This window comes from Nyctereutes procyonoides, unplaced genomic scaffold, assembly GCF_905146905.1.
Source record: "Nyctereutes procyonoides isolate TBG_1078 unplaced genomic scaffold, NYPRO_anot_genome, whole genome shotgun sequence".
Classification (NCBI taxonomy): Eukaryota; Metazoa; Chordata; class Mammalia; order Carnivora; family Canidae; genus Nyctereutes; species Nyctereutes procyonoides.
Genome location: NW_026575031.1, coordinates 7,601,228 through 7,620,932, shown reverse-complemented (window position 1 = coordinate 7,620,932; position 19,705 = coordinate 7,601,228). Strand labels below are relative to the sequence as shown.

The following is a 19,705-nucleotide window of genomic DNA, read 5'->3' as shown; positions in this document are numbered from 1 at the left end:
GCCGCCGGCGGGGAAAGCTAGGGCTCAGACCTGGGTCGTCACACCCTCCGATGGCCACTCCCCGTGGAGCGGTGGAAAGGAGCCAGTGGTTTCGGGAAGCCAGTCGACAGCGCCCCCTTGTGCCAGCTGATGACTTGGCCAGGCAGCCCCCTAGAGCCCTCTCAAGGGCGCGCCTCAGGAAGCACCTGCTCCCCAGGACCAGTGACCGCCCTGAGTCTCCCCCAGGTGGCTTCCTTGTTTACGGGCCTCCTGCCCTGTTCTCAGCGTCACTGCCTGTGGCCACTCCTCCTATTTCCAGTGACAGCTCCAGGAGTAGCTCATTCATCTTGGTCTCTGCCCACACAGCTGCTCCCCCACCACACCCCCTTCTGGCCCTCCCCAGGCTTAGGGCCAAGGCCCCAAGGGCCTTCTCTCTCCCCTCCATTCCAGGCCTTGCTTGGTTTCCAGGGATCTAAGAGCTGTGGCTTCCCGTTGCCCTGACTCAACGGAACCCCATTCTGTCAGTGCCAAGGAAGCCTGAGGTCTTTTTTTCCAGGAAAGAGGAAGCAGCCTAGGACCAGATGGGCAGGCTCCAGAGAGGACAGAAGGGGGAAGGGCATCCCAGGCTGTCTTAGTCAAGTCCTCCGGGAGGAGGGAGCGATAAGGCAGTGTTTGTTTAACATGTATTAGGCACCCATTATGTGCAAAGACAGACAACCCAAGCTGTTCCAAGCAAGTGACCATGTAAGTGGCAGGTCAAAGTTTAGACCTAATACTGATAGTGGGGAACAGTACCCCTTAGTCCTCTACTGGGCTGGTCTAGGTATGAGGGGAGCCTTAGGCCACATGGGAAGAGGGAACAAGAGCCCTTTAAATCTTCTTGGTACACGAGGAACAGGATTAGGATGTTCTCAAACCACCCAGTGATTACCAACTGCTTCACATTTGCTCCCTCTTGCTTTAGGTGGAAGATGGGGAGTCTGAGGCTCATCAAAGATGGGCAGCTTCTAGCCTGTCCATTGGCAGAGGCCGCAAGGAGACACTGTTGTTCTAGTGGTTGGAGGTACCTCAGCAGGGCAAGACTTCACCAGGACTGCAGGAGGTGAAGGTCTTGGAGAAGGGCTAGTCTGCAGGGGAGAGAAAAGCCTGCAGTCACCAGTCAGGGGGCTTCACTCACCTGATTCTAGGAACACCCACTTATTTTGTTATTTTGTTTCAGTCTGGGCAGCTGATAGACCACACCCATACTGCAGGGCAGTGGACTGTGAACCCCAGTCCATGGAGCAAAGGGTGCTCTCTGATGTCACAGGAAGGCCCCGATCCAGGACTCCCTAGGGTAGCCAAAACTACCAAAGTGTAATCTGGACAGGGAGGGGCAGGTCACAGGAGTCAGATGAGGAAAAATCTATCTGCCAAACACCATGGATGGTGGCAGTGGCAGTCTCAAAGCTAGCAGAAGCTGGGGATGCAAGGATCCAGGCTGGCAAAGGGAAGGGCAAGCAAAATCTAGCAGGCCTAAGGGCTAATGGCAGGAAGAAGGATGAGGACTTAGATTCATGGTTAGGCAGTACAGACTCCCAGAACATGCTAGGGAGGAACAGACCAAGGAAGCAGCAGTGGAGAAGGTGACAAGCAATCAGTGTCCCCCAGTTCCCTGTGAAGGATTCTGTGGGGAGCAGCACCACCTGCCGGCCAAATAGAGAACAGTTCTTGCTCTGAGAGGATGGTGGGCCATGGGTCCCAGCTGAAGCCTGGAGTCAGAGAGGATGGAGGAGGGACAAGGGAGTGAGCAAATCACAAGAATAGCAAAATCAATTGGTCACATCTCCAGGTGAGGGAGTGAAGGCCATGGCTGGAAAGCGTTCAGGGTCCCAGCAGCCTCCCTGTGGTACCCCCCTGGAAATGACTCACACACTTCTCAGACCAGCATCAACACAAAGCCATCAAGTCCAGAGCCCCCAGTGCAGTGCAGGCAGTTTAATGCTCCCCAACCCCATCACCATCTCCCACTGGCCTCCATGAGGCCCTCTTCCCCAGGGCACCCACACACACCAGAGTCCCAGAAGGTGTACACGAGAGGCACCCACCACTGGCATCACCTTTCCCATCCTCTACATCCAGGGCTTGGAGGGGCTGTCTTTCGGTTTCTGGGACCTAGGGGCAGATATGGGAGAGGCCTTCCTCTGAGAGAGAAGGGCCATGAAGTGAAAAGAAAGAATGCTAGTCTCACTGTAGAAGTGAACAGGATGCCTGTGGAAAGTAAAAAGGAAAAGAGGACGGTTAGATGGAGGGGGAACAGTGATGGGGTCAGAATTCTGACCTCTCCAGACTAAGGCCCTCTACTGGGAGGCAGGCAGACGGCTTGGCATAACAGCAGCTCTAGAGCAGCTCTGAAGAAGAGCGCAGACAGGACAGTGGCAGAACGCACTCACGGATGGCACCTTACAGCAACAGCTATACTCCCACTCTCCCTGATGCTGTCACAGCCCAGCAGTCTCGACGACTGAGCACAGACCCCTGCGTGGCCTTCCCCAGAGGGGGTGAGTGCCCCTGGCTGCTTGCCACCCAGCAGGGCCACACCCTCCTACAGCCAACTGAGGTGCTCCTCCTCATAGCGCTGGGGGTCAATGAAGGGCCGGTCAATGGAGCGGATCATCAGCTCCCCACAGTACACGCACTCGGCCGCCACCAGTTCATCCAGGTCGGCCTTAAGCTGCTCCCGACTGGGCCCCGCTGTGGCTGCCCCTGCCTCGGCCTCCTTGGCACGGGCGGAGCCCTTGGTAGGGGCCGGAGCAGCTCCCAGCTTCCGCTGCAGCTCCTCCAGCCGGGCCTGCTTGTAGGCGGGCAGGCCCGGCCGCACAGCCTGCAGCAGGCAGTCAGCATGGAACATGTGGCCACAGAGGAAAAGGTAAAAAGGCCGGTTGAGCAGGGGGAAGTCGCAGGTGGCGCACTTGTCCTGGGGCTCCACTGCCCCGTACCGGCCCCGCAGTTCCTGTAGGTCTCGCCGGATGCGCTGGGCACTGGCTGTGGCCTCCTCCATCTCCCGCTGCAGCTCTTGGATGTGGTGGTTGTAGGCCCTAAGCGAGCTGCAGATCGCCTCCTTGAAGTGGTCGATGGTGACGAAGTCAGGAAAGAAGGGCAGCACATCCTCAATCTTGAGCAGGGGGCAGCTGGCCAGGCAGGCCATGGCTGTCTGCACATCTTCCTCCTCTTGCACCACGTGCCGAGCAATCTTCAGCCACAGTTTCTTACGCAGTTCCTCGTCCTCCTCAGGCAAGTCGGCACACTGTTTGGCCAGGTCCACATCCACCTGTGGGGAGACCGCAAGGGGTAGGGTCAAGACCCTTGCCCCTTGGAACAGAGACTGTGGGAGACGCAGATGCCCACGGGGAACCTGGGCCACAGGAGAGGTCCCAAGGAAGGATTCCCAACATTCTGGGCAGCAAGAAATGTGGGGGCTTCTGGGGGTCCAGAAAGGAACCTGTCTCAATCACAGGCCTGGCCCTGTCAAAGCTTTGTACAAGCTACCTACGATGAGGGGGCTTTGATTTGGGCAAATTTATTTTATTTATTTAAATATTTTATTATTTGAGAGAGAGCGAGTGAGAAAGAGCATGGGTGGGGGTAGGGGTGAGAGGCAGAGGGAGATGGAGAGGTAGACTCCCCGCTGAGCAGGAGCCTGATCTGAGGCTCGATCCCAAGACCCCGGGATCATAGCCTGAGCTGAAGACACTCAGCTGACTGAGCCACTCAGGCAGCCCTGATTTTTGGCAAATTTAAAAATCATTTAGGGAGCATATTCAAAATACAGATTTTTGGGCTCCACCTTCGACTTTCTAATACAGCAAGTCCTGGATTCAGACCCAGGAATTTGCATTTTCACTAAGCATTTCATATTATCCAAAGGCACGTGATAACTCATGATTGAAAAATGTAACTCAGCACCCTCCCCTCCGGCAGTTGTGACTGTAACGCAATTGCTAGCGCTAGCACATGTGTAGAACTTACCAGCAGGGCAGTCACTGTTCTGAGCACTTTCCGTATACACTATGCTCATCAACCCTAGGACGGAAGTACTAGAATATTATCCCATTTGTGGCTGAATGATCTGAGGCAAAGAGAGGGTTGGAAATCAGCCTGAGGTCATACAGCTTATTACGTGGCAGAACCAGACTTCAAACACTGGCCTCAGAGTCCACGTTCTTAAACTCTATACTATAGCACCTTTCCACAAGAGTAGCCAGCACCCTCTAGCCACAGCCCCCCACTCCAAACCCTCAGCATCTGATGAGACTGCTCTCCAGGCCCCTGTGCTGGAGGGGTCAAAACTCATTGGCTCACCTGCAGGGCCAAGTCCACGGCCTCCTCATACAGCTCTAGGACCTTGTAGACGTGGACACAAGCACGGTGGTGGCCGTGCTCAGCACAAAGCCGCAGCGCATACTTGAGGTCGTAATGCACACGGTGTGGGCTGGCCCCTGCCTGCTCAAGGTAGGCCAGCAGTGAGGCAGGCTGGCCTCGGGCATAGAGCGACAGCAGGTAATTGTGAATAGCCTGCTCAGTCTCGCCCAGCACATTCACGCAGAACTCCATGTAGCGGATGGCCTGGCTCACCTGCTGGGCCTCACCACCCTGGCTGTAGTTCACCAGGGCAGGGATGAGCTGCCGAGCATCCAGGCGGCTGCCCAGCTCAATCCAAGCATCTACCAGCTGGCGAGGAATGTGACGGATGAGGATGGGTGAGAACTTATAGAAGAGCTGGGGGTCACGGTGGCGAGCAAGCACAGCCAGGGCTTCCTCGTAGGCCTCATGCTGGCAATGGTATGCCACCACCCGCTCATAGTCCTGCATGATCACGGCAAAGTACACCATATGTTCCGTGTCCCCGTGGCTGGCCAGCAGTTCGTGGATGGAGGCCCGGCTGGCAAAGAGCCACTCTTTGTGGCGGGGACTGCTGAGGAAGGACCGGAAGCGCTCCCGTGTTTCCCGGTATAAGTTCAGGGCCTCAGGATCACCCTGTAGTGCTCCTAGCCGGCTCAGGTAAAGCTCTGTCAGCCAGGTGGTAAGCAGCGTGGCCTGGGTTCGCTCAGCAGGCTTCAAACTGGCCAGTTTTCGCTGTAGGAACTCAGCTAGAGCCTCCTCCTGTCGGGCCTCCAAGAACTTGAGGGCGATTTCCTCAAAGTAGCTCTGAGTCAGGGCATAGCAGCGGGCGCTCTCCAGGTAACGGCGTTGACGAAAACAGAAATCGGCCTCTCGGGCCAGGACAGTGTCCAGGCAGTCAGGCCGCTCTCGGCAATACTCTTTGGCCAGGTCAAAGCGGTTCATGTCCAGGTAGGTGCGCCAGACATCTCGGGCCTCCCGCTGTACGTGGTAGCGGAAGACGGCTCGCTCAGTGTAGGCCCACAGGTGGCCTGTGGAAGAGTCCTTCACCATGTGCTTCAGTGGCCCAAACTTCTCCAGGAAGTGATCCCGCAGCACCACCTGCCCCGTCAGGGTGCACACTGCCTCTACTCGGTCAGCCAGCAGCAGCAGGAAGTGGAACTGGGTCAGGACGATGGCCAGGGGTGGGCTGGCCCCAGGACCTACCCCCTCTGGGTACTCCCAGACACGCTCCTCGCTCAGCAGGGAATCGGGGCGCCCACAGTCCAATGCTCCATACAACACGCCGTCCCCCATCATCCAGGCAAAGGCCCGAGGTGCAGAACGCAGTTTGGGGGTATAGAAGGCCAACTCGCTGTAGCCCAGACTGCTGGGGAACTCACGGAATGGGGGTGGGTGGTCAGCGTAGGCAGCAAAGAGCCCCGAGAAGCCCTGGGCCTCAGCTCCCTCAGCTGCTCGGCCTATGAACTGGAAGAGGCGCTGCCTGGTGGTGGCGATCACGAAGCCACGCCCATCAGGGCCTCGCTCGGCCTCAAGGGAGCACACAGGTGCTGGACCCCCTTCTTCATTTAGAACATACAATGGGCGGAAGTAGAGATCTGGGGCAGGGCCAAAAAGCCCACCCTCACTGGCGGAGAGCTCTGCTTCGAAGATCTGGCCTTGGGCAGTGCCGACCAGGATGGGGCCTGTGCTGCTCTCACTGCCCAGTGCCTTGTTCCAGCCCACACTCTCCACCAGCTGCCCCTTCCACCGTGCCAGTGGCCGTACCTTCTGTCCATTACGGTTCACATAGAGGACCTCAGTGCTGCTCAGAGCAATCAGCAGGTGAGAGCCTGGAGTGGGGGAGAGTATGGCACCTTACAGAACACTGCCATTCCCACCCTCAGCCTCCTCCTTGCCTTCACCACTCTCAGATCCCACCTGCTCAGGCAGTGACCTACCCTCTGCTCCACTCTCCCTCCAACCTCAGACCTCCACCACCATTTACCAGTGTGGTCCAGAAACATCTTGTGAACCTTGGCATCATCCTTGCGCCCCAGCTCCACGTGGTTGGGTTCGTTTGCCTTGCCCAAGTCAATGCTGTTGGGACAAGAGTCACAGCATCACTCCAGAGAAGGACAGATCACTTTTTGGAATCACAAACCTCTTTATAATCTGATGAAAGCCACAGTCCTTCTGCCCTGAAATCTATATTCACACATAAAATTCTGCATACAATCCCAAGGGAACTCTGAAATACATACAGGGTCCTATTTAAGAACCCTCCACCCTGAGAATTCTTCCGTTTCATTTTGAGAAGTCACTAAACACAAGTCTTTTCCTCTTCTCAGGAGATCTGCAGTACGTCTGGGAAGGCAGGCAACCAGATTGCTAACAGTTACTGAGCGCTTTCTGTATACCAAGCACCATGCCAAGAGCTTAACCTAGTAGAGCTCAATTAATCTTCAGGATAACCATGGGGATAACCCGGGTGGCTCAGTCAATTAAGTGTCTGCCTTTGGCTCAGGTCATGATCTCAGGGTCCTGGGATCCAGCCTGGAGCCCCATATCCAGGGAATCTGCCTCTTTTTCTCGCTCTCTCTGCCCTCCCCCACCCTCATGCTTGCTCCCTCTCTCTTAAATAAAATCTTAAAAAAAAAAAAATCTTCATGATAACCTTGACAAGTGTTCCTGTAAGTTATATTTCCCTTATTAAATTCTTTTCAAATTATATGCTCATTCTAAACAAAGATGTATAGTGATTTCTTCTAAAACCTGCCATTCTCCATAGACAAAATTGGTTTTAATGTCTTTCTTCATGCTTACAAAATAGTTGTTTCCTCAGTTTTTATGTTTTTACAAAAAATTCTTCATGTTGTGTCTGTATATATACATATTAATTTATAACTTGCTGGGACGCCTGGGTGGCTCAGTGGTTGGGCGTCTGCCTTTGGCCCAGGGCATGATCTCGGAGTCCCAGGATCAAGTCCCACATCACTCGGGGATCCCTGGGTGGCGCAGCGGTTTAGCGCCTGCCTTTGGCCCAGGCGTGATCCTGGAGACCCGGGATCGAATCCCACGTCGGGCTCCCGGTGTATGGAGCCTGCTTCTCCCTCTGCCTGTGTCTCTGCCTCTCTCTCTCTCACTGTGTGCCTATCATAAATAAATAAAACAAAAAAATTAAAAAAATTAAAAAAAAAAAGTCCCACATCACTCGATTAAGACTGTGCCTGTGTCTCTGCCTCTCTGTGTGTCTCTCATGAATAAATAAATAAAATCTTTTTTTTTTTTAATTTTTATTTATTTATGATAGGCACACAGTGAGAGAGAGAGAGAGAGAGGCAGAGACACAGGCAGAGGGAGAAGCAGGCTCCATGCACCGGGAGCCCGACGTGGGATTCGATCCTGGAGACCGATCCCGGGTCTCCAGGATCGCGCCCTGGGCCAAAGGCAGGCGCCAAACCACTGCGCCATCCAGGGATCCCAATAAATAAAATCTTAAAAAAAAAAAAAGATACTCAGCATTTAAAAAAAAAATTGTAACTTCCTATTCTCACTTGATGATATTTCATGAACATTCTACTGTGTCAACAGATACAGTTCTAACTCACTATTTTAAAAACTGCATAATTTTCCCCTTTATGGTTCAACCATAATTTTATCTTTTTCCTGTTGATGGGCATTCAGTTTGGGTCCAGTTTTTCCTACTACAAATAATGCTGCCAGATTACTTTTCCAAAAACATGGTGGCAATTTACACTGTCACCAGCAGCATGTGAGAATCCTCCTTTGTGTGTTTTCACCAGCACTGTATGTTACTGTTTCTAATTTTTGTCAATCTGATAGGTTAAAAACATGGTACTGTACAACCCAAAGGCTGAAAATATTTTTAGATGTTTACTAGAAAGGCAGAGTTCTTCTTTTGTAAATTGCTGGTTTATATTCTTTGCCCTCCCTTTTCTCCTGAAGTGTCTTTTTCTTATTAATTTGTAAGGGTTTTTTTAAGGAATAGGGATGTAAATCTTTAATCATGTGGAAAAACATCATTTTCCCACCATCTTTGGCTGTGACCTGATTCAAATGCTTTTTCTTATAAGTTTATCATTATTTATTTACTTAACTTATTTTAGAGAAAGAGAGAGTGTGTGCACACTCGAGTCCACAAGTGGAAGGGGGTATGGGGAGGGACAGAGGGAGGGAGAAGAGAGTCTTAAGCAAGCTTTGTGCTCAGTCCAATGCAGGACTTGATCTCATAATCCTGAGATCATGACCTGAACTGAAATCAAGAATCAGATGCCTAACCAACCGAGCCACTTAGACACCCCTCTCTTATTTTTTTTTTATTTTATATTTTAATTTTTTTGAAAAAGGAGGGAAGAGAAAGAGGGAATCTCAAGCAAGCTCCATGCCCAGCACAGAGCTCAATGTGAGACTTAATCTCACAACCCCAAAATCATGACCTGAGCCCAAATCAGGAGTCAAACACTTTACTGACTGAACCACCCAGGTGCTCCCATTAAATATTCTTTTGACATTCAGTGTATTTTTTATATTTAAATCATTATTCTACCTGGAACTTATTTTTGTGATATAGAAGCTTAGTTCTGTTTTATCCCAGATAGTTATTCTGGATAAACGATTTTGCTTGCTGACACCTTTGTTATATATTATTTCCACTTAATGTATGTATGTATGTATGTATTTATTTCCAGTTTTATTGAGATATATTATTTCCATTTATAGTGGATTTACTTTAGGACTCTAGACAGTTCCCTGATCAATGTGACTAATTTGTGAGTTGGTACTATCTTTAACAGATGAAGGGACACATTTAGAGAGACTGGGGATGACTTGCTGGTAAGTGGAAATCTGGGATCTGATCCAGGTCTACCTGATTTAACTACATTAATTCTCTTTGGGAATGGATATTTCTGGAAAATTCCAAATCTACTATTTCATCTGCAGTGAAAGAAAGGCCCCAGTCAGTGATCAGTCCCCAAATACCACTAATCTACTCCCTACTCCTAAACCTTTTGGGCTCTCACTTACCGGAGTAGTGTGTCCTTGCCCAGGCTCATGCAGAGCTGATTACAAGAGACGACAAGACTGGTAATACGCTCAGAAGGGGTAAAGTCAATGCGCTGCTTCGTGAAGATGGGCACTTCCTTCTCTAGCTGGGCATTCACATACCCTACAGGAAAGGAGGGAATTAAAGCTTAGCTATGGAAAACATGGAGGAAGGACAAGGAGAGGCAACAAAAAAAGTTTCCACCCCACCTTCCCAACATATTCCTACCCCAAGCCCTTGGTTAAAAGTTTAATTATCAATATATCAAGTAGTCTTCTAATCACCTCAACAATAGGGATCCTGGGCTCTTTTCACACATAATGACAGCCCTGAGGGGTGGATTCTTTGAACTATAGGCCTGCTGCTGCACTGTCATGTACCTGCTCCCAATGGTACCGAGGGGGAAGGGTTGGATGTTTCCCCTTGTCAATCTTGGGCCCAGCAATCCCAGCTCAACTGAAGTATTCTAGATCCACTCTCTCCCCTCCTCCCTGCCCATGCAGTAATGCTCTGAGTCTCCAGAAGAATGAAGGCAGAGGGAGCCCTGGGGAACAGTTCCAATCAAACTACAGCTTCTTTCTCTCTAGCTTTTGCTCTCATGTTTTTACCACTGCACAAAATATCCCAGCACTTCAGACCCCTCTGCTCACTCTGTCCTACTTTCTACAAAAATTTCCCCTCAACACCAGGCCGCACCCAGATTTAGCAAAGGCCTAAAATAACTTCATTTTTCCCTGTTCAGTGACGAAATTCCCTCTAGAACCAGCCTTCCTTCCCCCTGCAACATTCCCCTTCCACCATTTTCTTTGACCACTCTCTTCCTCCCACCTCCAGATGGGGCCTGGTAGGAAAAGCATAAGCTCTGGCTGAAGCCTGAAGCCTAGTCTCAGTTCTCTCAACAGTGGCTCTGTAGACAAGTCACTTCCTTATCTAGGTCCCAGTTTCCTCTCAGGACCCTAGTGGCAGGGCGTAGATCACGAGGCTGCTCTTGCTGCTCTTTTCAAACTTCGACCATCCACCGGCTGGGGGCCGAGAGAGCCTGAGGAGAATCAGGGGCCTAGACCTGGACTTGCACCTCCGGGCGATGAACCGGACCTCTTGGAGTTACTCCCCTGATCGTCCCCCGAAGGTGCCAGGTGAGCGGATAGGGTGAGCGGCACCCTTCACTCCCTTACCCGAGTGGGGGATGCCCACGCTGGGGCAGCCCGGCTGCAAGACGGCTGAGCGGGACAGGGAGTCCTCGTATTCATCCAGGATGGACGCCATGGTGCCCGGCCTCTGGGCCCTCCGTCCCGGGCCCAGGGACTACAACAGGGCTTCCCCCAGGGATCCCCGTCGCCCTGGATTGGAAACTACGTCTCCCCAACCGCGACAAAAACCTGACAGATCTTGGCAATCCGCCGCCCACTCCTCCTCTTAAAATTCCCGAGGATTTTCTCGCTCTCGCCTTATAGAGCGAGAAGCCCGGGGAGCCCACCCCCTGAATCTGGCGCAGTCCTGCACCCCGCTCCCGCCCCCTAAAAGATCACTGGCTCCCTTCAGCCGCTTCCAGAAGATCCCAACCTCGCCCCGGCAGCTCAGCTGACTCCCGCCCCCGGGACGCGCGCCTATAACGTAACTTCCGGGTTCTCAGACCCCCCCCCACGTCTGCTCGCGTAGGAACGAATCGCGGCCGGCAGCTAGGAGGAGGGGAGGGCGACGGGAGAGGAGGCGGGGCCAGGGCGGGGGCGGGGCCAAGGCGGGGGCGGGGCCTGGCCTGGGCCCGGTCAGCCCCTGAGGGCGGGAGCCAGAAGTGCTGCGGGAGCTCTCGGCTGGAGGCGGAGCCCGGGACGCGTCAGAGAGGCAGTCCTGCTGGGGGCCGGGCTGGCCCCGCGGAACCCCGGCCCTTCGGTATAGGACCCTGGTGCAGTTCCGAGCTTTGACGCGAGGAGGCAATCCCGGCTTTTTTAGGCCCTTCCCTTACCGGCTCAGCGCCGTCCAGCCCCAGCCTCCGGGCCGGTCTCCGGCTCCTTGCATGCCCAGGCTTTCCTCCCTCGCACCGCTCAGCCTCCTCGTCCGGCTCCCGCTCCGACCTCTCCGAACAGGCCGCTGCCCCCGGTCCCCAGGAGATCCTCCCGCCCCTCAATCTAATCGCTGTCTTGATCCTACCGTCACAAGACAAAGGCAAGCAGCTCTGGGCTCTCCTCTCCCGCATAGAGGGGCCCACCAGCTTTCCGGAAGTGACAGAGCTGGTGGACTTGGCCAACGGAAGGCAAGTGCTACCTAACCTGCTCCGCAGTGACCAGCTCCGCAGTGGCGAAGGAATGGCCGAAAACGCCAAGCACAGCCCCGGGGTGTCGGACTGCTTCCATTCACGTCCATTCACTCATTCAAAACAGCATTGAGCACCTACTTTGTGCCTTGCCTTGGGCTAGGTGCTGGAGTCACAGATTAAGTACAATACCGTCCTTGAAGGTCATAAATCTGCAGGGACAATGAACCAGTAGATAATGCTAGAAAAGCGGTGGATGGATTTGTTCAGAAGCTCACTCCTTCACAAGTGAGTGCACACTCTCTGCCAGGCACTATTCCAGGCTCTGGGGGCCTGACAGACAAAAAAACAGACAAAAGTCTCAGCCCTGGTGAGGCTTACCCAGGGACATGGCCATACCGCTGTGGGACCACAGAGGAGCAAATACCTGGAAAGCCTGCAGGAATGAGGGACAAGTGATCTTGAAGGTTGGTGAGGAGTCCAAAGCCAGTGTGACTGTGTTTCAGTTTCCCTCTTCCACCTGCCTAGGTCACCCAGACAGAGTATGTTCCCTTCTGGGGCCTATGGACTCTACCTTGTTAAAGTGGAAAGCTACTGGCCAGGGTCACTGCCATCCTAGCTTTAACCGACAGCCTGTGCCTAATGACTAAAAGCTCCTCCTTTGCTCTCAAAAGTGTCCAGCTTTGCACTGTATATTGTGTGGTTGCACTACACAATATAGGAAGTTCAAGCTGAACTTCCTTGCCAAGCAGGCACAGAGGACTGAACGCTCACCAGCCTCCATGGAGGGCTTTCTGGACCTGGAGTGGCCTTGGCCTGGGAGGAGGCGACAATTTATGGCATCCAAAATAACTTTCGATCAGAGTGGGGGACACCTGGGTGGCTCAGTGGTTGAGCATCTGCCTTTGGCCCAAGGCATGATCCTGGAGTCCCGGGATCGAGTCCCACATCAGGCTCCCTGCATAGAGCCTGCTTCTCTCTCTGCCTATGTCTCTGCCTGTCTTCCTGTATCTCTTATGAATAAACAAATAAATAAACTCTTTAAAAAAAAGTCTCAGAGGGGCACCTGGATGGCTCAGTAAGGTTCCCACTTTCCTGTTGGAGTAGTCCTTCCCAGAACAAAATCACCAACACCTGAATCATCGACAAGAGCCTCCTATGTAACCTTAGGGAAAGCTAAGAAGATGAGGGATTCAAGAACAGAAAGACCAAGAAGTGCAGTGAACCACCTCTGTTTGGCTGAAAGTACCCAGCCTAGGATGACTATGGAAGAGAAAATGGAAAGAATAAGGAGACATCACGAAGCGTGCTTGAGGGAAGAGAAAAAAGGGTTAAATCTACTGCTTTAGACCAGTCACCCTTACAAAGCCCTTCAGGTTTAAGGGATAATCCATTCATGACTACCCAGCCTCGAAGAAGAGATGATAACATTAAGGAATTGGATACCATGGTTAGAGAAAATGATGTGGAGGGTCCCTGGTGGCTTAGCAGTTTAGCACGGCCTTCGCCCAGGGCGTGATCCTGGAGTCCCTGGATCAAGTCCTGCGTAAGGGTTCCTGCCTCTCTCCCTCTCTGTACCTCTCATGAATAAATAAATAAAATCTTTTTTTTTTTTTAAGAAAATGATGTAAAGCTGAACCACGAAACTCCTGCAGCAGAAATTGTTCGACTAAAAGAAGCTGAACCTCAAAACACAGATTCAGCAAAGAGTTAAACTGAGGACATTTTTTTCCAAAGCACTCTTGAAACCTGAACCAAATGGAGTAAGTTCAGAAGAAATGATGGATAAAGAGGAAAACAGAAAATGCCTGAGGATGTTTCATACAGCCCTCAGGATGAGACACAGATCATAAATCATAAAGCAGAAAGCCACCCTGAAGAAAATATGAAGGACAATATTCAAAAAGAAAAGGACAATATTCATGAGCAGGACGAAACTATTGGTTTTTTTAAAAAAGTATTTTATTTATTTATTCCTGAGAGAGACAGAGACACAGGCAGAGGGAGAAGCAGGCTCCACACAGGGAGCCCAACGTGGGACTCGTTCCTGGATCTCCAGGATCACGCCCCCAGTCGAAAGTCACGACCCAGGTGGAAGGCAGCACTAAACTGCTGAGCCACTGCTGAACCACCCCGGCTGCCTGAAACTATTGTTTCTTTCTTTCTTTCTTTCTTTCTTTCTTTCTTTCTTTCTTTCTTTCTTTCTTTCTTTCTTCTTCTTTTTTTAACTATTATTTCTTATGAACAAACTCCTGAAGCTTCTAGAGGAAGTCAAAGGATGGCAGTGAAAAGTCTGTCCCCATCTCCTGAGTCCTTGGCATTGCCAGTTCCAGCCACTCAACTGCAGCTCACAGAAGGATCCCATTTCATGTGTGTGTAGTCTCAGAAAAACTATACTAACTTCTGTTGAAACCATTCAAAGCTAAGGACACAAACCTTCAGCAATGTGAGAAGATATTTTACAGTATATTTTAAATCTATGAAATTCATAGTTCTGACGCTTTTGGCCTCCGAGCATCATTTTATCACTTCTAAAAAAATATTTATTCCAAACAGCTTTAATGGCTCATATGTACACTCTGTAATCTCAAGGTTGTTGTTCTGACACCAGCTTGCTGCTATGATTTCAGAGTACATAAGGTGCGTTTTTTTTTTTAAGATTTTATTTATTTATTCATGAGAGATAGAAAGAGAGAGAGAGAGACGCAGAGACACAGGCAGAGAGAGAAGCAGGCTCCATGGAGGGAGCCTGAATGCATGGTACTAGATCCCAGGTCTCCAGGACCAGGTCCTGGGCTGAAGACGGCACTAAACCGCTGAGCCACCCAGGCCGCCCTAAAGGTGCTTTTTTAATGTGTGATCTACAGCCAGAGCTTACTTAGTTGCTGATTTTTAGATTTTGATGTTTCTAAAGTTTAGGTGGATTTATATTTCTTTTTGGTTTTTCAGTACATAAATTTAGTTATTATTTCCAATGAAGCTTGTTTTCCTTCCCGTTTTGGCCACTGCAATGCTTTGTTTCACACTTGATTTGTAAAAATTTTATATATATATTTAAAATGTGCCATTTTATTATTGCTAAGTGAAGTATGTCCTGTTTTCTGCTATGATTATTTCTCAGTCAGATTGCAATGTCAGCAGTTACTGCCACACTCTTGTCAGCTTAAACACAAATGTTACCACTTACTTTTTCTTAAAAATACAGTTTAAAATGTAGGTATTTTGATGTACTGGGCTTATACTTTGATTGGGATAGATGTGTACAGCAATAAGCAGATTTTCAAATCCAGAGTCCCCCTTAATATTTCTTGCAGAGCTGGTTTGGTGGTCACATATTCTTTCAGTTTCTGCCTATCTTAGAAGCTCTTTTTCTCTCCTTCTATTCTGAATGAGAGCTTTGCTGGATAGAGTATCCTTGGTTGCATGTTCTTCTCATTTAGGACCCTGCATATATCCTGCCAGCCCTTTCTGGCCTGCCAGGCCTCTGTGGAGAGGTCTGCTGTTAACCTAATACTTCTCCCCATAAAGGTTAGGGATCTCTTGTCTCTTGCTGCTTTAAGGATCTTCTTTTTATCCTTGGAATTTGCAAGTTTCACTATGAAATGTCAGGGTGTTGAGCGGTTTTTATTGATTTTAGGGGGCGATCTCTCTATCTCCTGGATCTGAATGCCTGTTTCCCTCCCCAAGGTAGGGAAGTTCTCAGCTACGATTTGTTCAAATACGCTTTCTGGTCCTCTGTCCTTTTCGGTGTCCTCTTGCACCCCAATTAAATGTAGATTTTTCCTTCTAAGGCTGTCATTTATTTCCCTTAACCTTTCCTCATGATCTTTTAATTGTTTTTCTCTTTTTTCCTCAGCTTCCTTCCTTGCCATCAACTTGTCTTCTATGTCACTCACTCATTCTTCTACCTCATTAACCCTCATCGTTAGGTCCTCCAGTTTGGATTGCATCTCATTTAATTGATTTTTTATTTCAGCCTGATTAGATCTAAATTCTGTAGTCATGAAGTCTCTCGAATCCTTTATGCTTTTTTCCAGAGCCACCTGTAGCTTTATAATTGTGCTTCTGAATTGACTTTCTGACATTGAATTGTAATCCAAATTCTGTAATTCTGTGGGAGAGAGTACTATTTCTGATTCTTTCTTTTGTGGTGAGTTCTTTCTAGTCATTTTGCTCAGTGCAGAGTGGCTAAAAACAAGTTGTGCTGGAAAAAGGAAGGAAAAAAAGGGGGGGGGAAGGGGAAAACGAACAAAAAACAAGAACAAAAAACAAAAACAAAAACATAACAAAAAAAAAAAAAAAGGAGGGGTATCCTCTGATTCTATATACTATAAGTCCCTAGACTTCCCCTGGAGTTTTCCAGCACTGCTGCTAGGTGTAGAGCTTGCTCTTCCCCTGTCCTTCCAGCTGGTCTTCTGAGGGAGGGGCTGCTGTGCTGATTCTCAGGTGTGTGCACCTGAGGGAGCTGCCCCGCCCCCTGCCAGGTGTTCGGCTCAGTGAGAGCTGTTTATCCTGTGAGGCCCCTGTTCCCTGGCGTCCCCGCTCCGTCCCAGGCACAGGGTGACACAGGGAGGAATAACAGTGGCGGTGGCCAGCTCTCCAGCCCTGGAGTCAGCTCCCGCAGTAACTACCTCAGCTCCGGGTCTGCACTGGCCTGGATGCTCCGGGCGTGGCGCTGATCTGCACAGCTCGGGGCCGCCTCGGGGCAGGAGAGTCCTTGCTGTCCTGTGCCCTCCTGGCCTCCGCCTGGCCTGTCCGAGGGGAGCGCAGGATCCTGGGCTGTGTCCCCCGCGCCCTGGGCTCCCGGGCCTGTGCCGCTGGAACCGGCTCCCAGGGCCGCACAGCCCCCTCCGCGGAGCTGCCGCCTGAGCAGTAGTAGCCTGAGCTGCTCCCGGGGCCCCGCCGGGCGCACACTCCAGCCCTTTACCGAGCTTGGCCTGCAGGGTGTAGTGCGCTCTCCCCTGGGGCGCACCTCCTCTGTTAGTGACCCCCGGAACCTGGAGGCTCCCCTGCCCCTCCTGGGATCCTGCCCGAGCTCCCTGGGAGCGTCTTTCCGTCTGGGAGGATTGGTAAAGCTCCTGCTTCTCCCGGCCTGGGCTTTCCTGTCCTGGGGGCTCTCACCGCGGCCTTAGCCCGGCTCCTCGCGGGCCCTGCCTCCCTTGGATGCTTTTTTATTTATTTATTTTTCCATCTTCCTACCTTGATAGAAGCACGAACTCTTCTCACTGTAGCATTCCAGCTGTTCTCCTTTTAAGTCTCAGGCTGAATTTGTAGGTTTTCAGGATGATTTGAAAGTTATCTAGGTAAGTTGGTGGGGACAGGTGACTTGGGGACCCTATTCTTCTGCCATCTTGCCAGATTTTCAAATCCAGTACTTAGTTTCTGTACAAATGTAATTATGTTCATTGTGTATATATTATACAATGAGCACATGTGTTAAAGGTTATTTACTATTGTTTAATGCTTTCTTTTCTTTTTTTTTTTTAAAGGTTTTTTATTTATTTATTTACAATAGTCACAGAGAGAGAGAGAGAGAGGCAGAGACACAGGCAGAGGGAGAAGCAGGCTCCATGCACTGGGAGCCCGACGTGGGACTCGATCCCGGGCCTCCAGGATCGCACCCTGGGCCAAAGGCAGGCACCAAACCGCTGCGCCACCCAGGGATCCCTTACTTACTATTGTTTAAATATAAATGTTCATATCTCATTTCTTTTTTATGTTAAATAAATGTTGATGTTTTTAAACAAACAAACAAACAAAACCAAAATAAGTTTCAACTGCTCCCTGGTCCCATTTCTGCCCAGAACCTGCAGAGGGAAGTGGGTCTGCCATTCACGGGTGCTGCCCACAGGCTAGGTCCGAGAAGGGAAGATGCCAGAGGTGAGCCATAGACAAAAGGTTTCCACCCTGGGAAGAGAGATCCCAGCTAGGGAACTGCCCTGCCTTGTGCATAAGGCTCCACCCCAGATCACCTGCATTAGGGAAATACAAATAGGTCCAGCCTAAGGTCAGATATTAATAAAAGGTACATTTACTGGGTATCAACAATTTGCCAAGCACCACACTAAGTTCATAATAGTCAATATTACTTCATTTTACCCTAATGCTATGAAGCAAGTGCTGCTCTTTCCCTCACCTTACAAAATCAGAAACTGACATTCAGAATGATGGAACAATTTGTCCAGGATCATGCACGTGGATAGGAAACGGGGAAACCAGAAGGCAGTTTTCAAATACAAGCAGATGCTGAAGAGCTAACCACTGCAAACCACTGCACTGTCCTTTTCCCAATGCAAGCTGAAGGGAAGAGGGTACAGGTGGTTCCTCAGGTCTGGACTGTGCATAGAAATGCCCTCCTTGCACGGAGCCAGCCAATATAGCAGGGGTGTCTCAAAGACCCAAAGTCCTTCCAACTACCTCCTCACTGTCCCTCAAACCTCCCTCCTGGGTTTCACTGCTCTCTGGGATGTATAGGGTGGGGACTGAGTGGGCCTTGCTTACTACAGACTCAGTACATACTCCTTGTTGAGTTGATTATAGCAGTATTCCTCTGCACACTCATTCTCCCAACCTTATGTTGGACTTTGGTCCATGAGAACAAGACCAGCATTCTTATTCCTGCCCAATCACTCACTAGCTGGACACCGTGCACCGGTGATGCTCTTAGTTTCAGTTTACTCATCTACCAAAATACTGTAGATATAATTATATTTACATAATAGATCTGTATCAAAAAGTAAATGAGGTGATCTAAGTGGAAGCTCATTGCTATAGCATAATGTCCAACATAGAGCATATGCTCAGGAAACTCAAAATGTGGCTTTAACCTAACAGTCACTCTCAAGTCTACCTCCACCATGAAGCCTCCCTGCTACAACTTCACCATTAGAACTGTTATGGCTGGGAAGCCTGGGTGGCTCAGTGGTTTGGCACCGCCTTCGGCCCAAGGCGTGATCCTGAAGACCCAGGATTGAGTCCGCGTTGGGCTCCCTGCATGGAGCCTGCTTCTACCTCTGCCTGTGTCTCTGTCTCTCATGAATAAATAAATAAAATCTTAAAAAAAAAAGAACTGCTATGGCTTTTCTTGTCCTGCCATTTGCTGGTCCTTAATTAAGAAGTGTGGGCTTAAAAGAAAAAAAAAAAGAAATGTGGGCTTTTTTCTTTGATATAACAGAAGCTGATTGTGGAGAATACCCCAAACAACCTGTGCACAGGAATACTGAAGTGTCTTAAGGAACTCACAGGTGGGGATACAGTTCCACCACTAGCTCTTACCTCTTATAACCTGTGTGGTAGTTGCTACAAGATAGATAAAGGTTGACTGCTGGGCCAGGGAGAGAGAGGAATAGTGTATGAAAGTGGATGAATTTGAGCTAAGACTTGAAGTGCCTGCATGATTTCCAAGGGCAAAGAAGAGAAGGCATCAGGCAGGTGTCAAGAAACTGAAGAGAATAGGATAGGCCTGAAAACAGTGTCAGTTTGGGAGGCTGGGGTGCTGGAGCGTCAGGGAGTAGGGCAGTGTAGGAAATGGGATCAGTCATGGCCAGATTATGAAAGCAATTGAATGAGCCCTCAGAAGGCTTTGGCTGGGCGTGAGATCATCTGATGTGGGTTCTAGAAAAATGGGTGGTGGCTTGGGTGGAGTCCATATCAGAGAGTATGAGACCTGAGGCAGAAGCAGAGAAGTTGTGAGGGCCCAACCTGGAGAGAGAGTAGACTGGGAAAACTCTGGGGAGACATTTCTGAGGAAAAGCCCACTGGACTTAGTGATAAGTTAGATGTGGGGAAGAAGGAGGGGTTCAGGACAACTCCTGGGGTGACCTGGCAGATGGTGCAGTATAACCATTGTCCAGGAGGAAGAAGAGCTGGATGGGGTTGTGTGGCAGAGGTCACATGATTGAGCACAATCTGGACAGTTGTGCCTGAGGCCCCTGCAGGGCATTTACTCAGAGAGACCCAGCATCATGGGGCAGTCATAACTTACTAATAAATATTTATTAAACAATTGCTTAAATGACTTTTCTCATGCTTCAGTTTCTACATTTGTG

At 50.2% G+C, this 19,705-nt stretch overlaps 1 protein-coding gene across 2 annotated transcripts; it reads right to left on the bottom strand.

The window, feature by feature from the left end:
• Positions 1-1,941: 1,941 nt before the first annotated feature.
• On the bottom strand, positions 1,942-11,854 carry VPS18 (VPS18 core subunit of CORVET and HOPS complexes). Of its 2 annotated transcripts, none has more exons than XM_055316912.1 (5): positions 11,370-11,854; positions 9,388-9,529; positions 6,347-6,438; positions 4,321-6,191; positions 1,942-3,289 (listed from the first exon to the last, which is right to left on the bottom strand). In XM_055316912.1, exons 2-5 carry the CDS (start codon positions 9,414-9,416, stop codon positions 2,564-2,566), a joined length of 2,718 nt encoding a protein of 905 aa, XP_055172887.1. In that variant the 5' UTR covers positions 9,417-9,529; positions 11,370-11,854; the 3' UTR covers positions 1,942-2,563. The 2 variants fall into 2 exon arrangements, with proteins under 2 accessions (XP_055172887.1, XP_055172886.1); XM_055316911.1 differs by lacking the exon at positions 11,370-11,854 and adding an exon at positions 10,582-10,967.
• Positions 11,855-19,705: the final 7,851 nt, after the last annotated feature.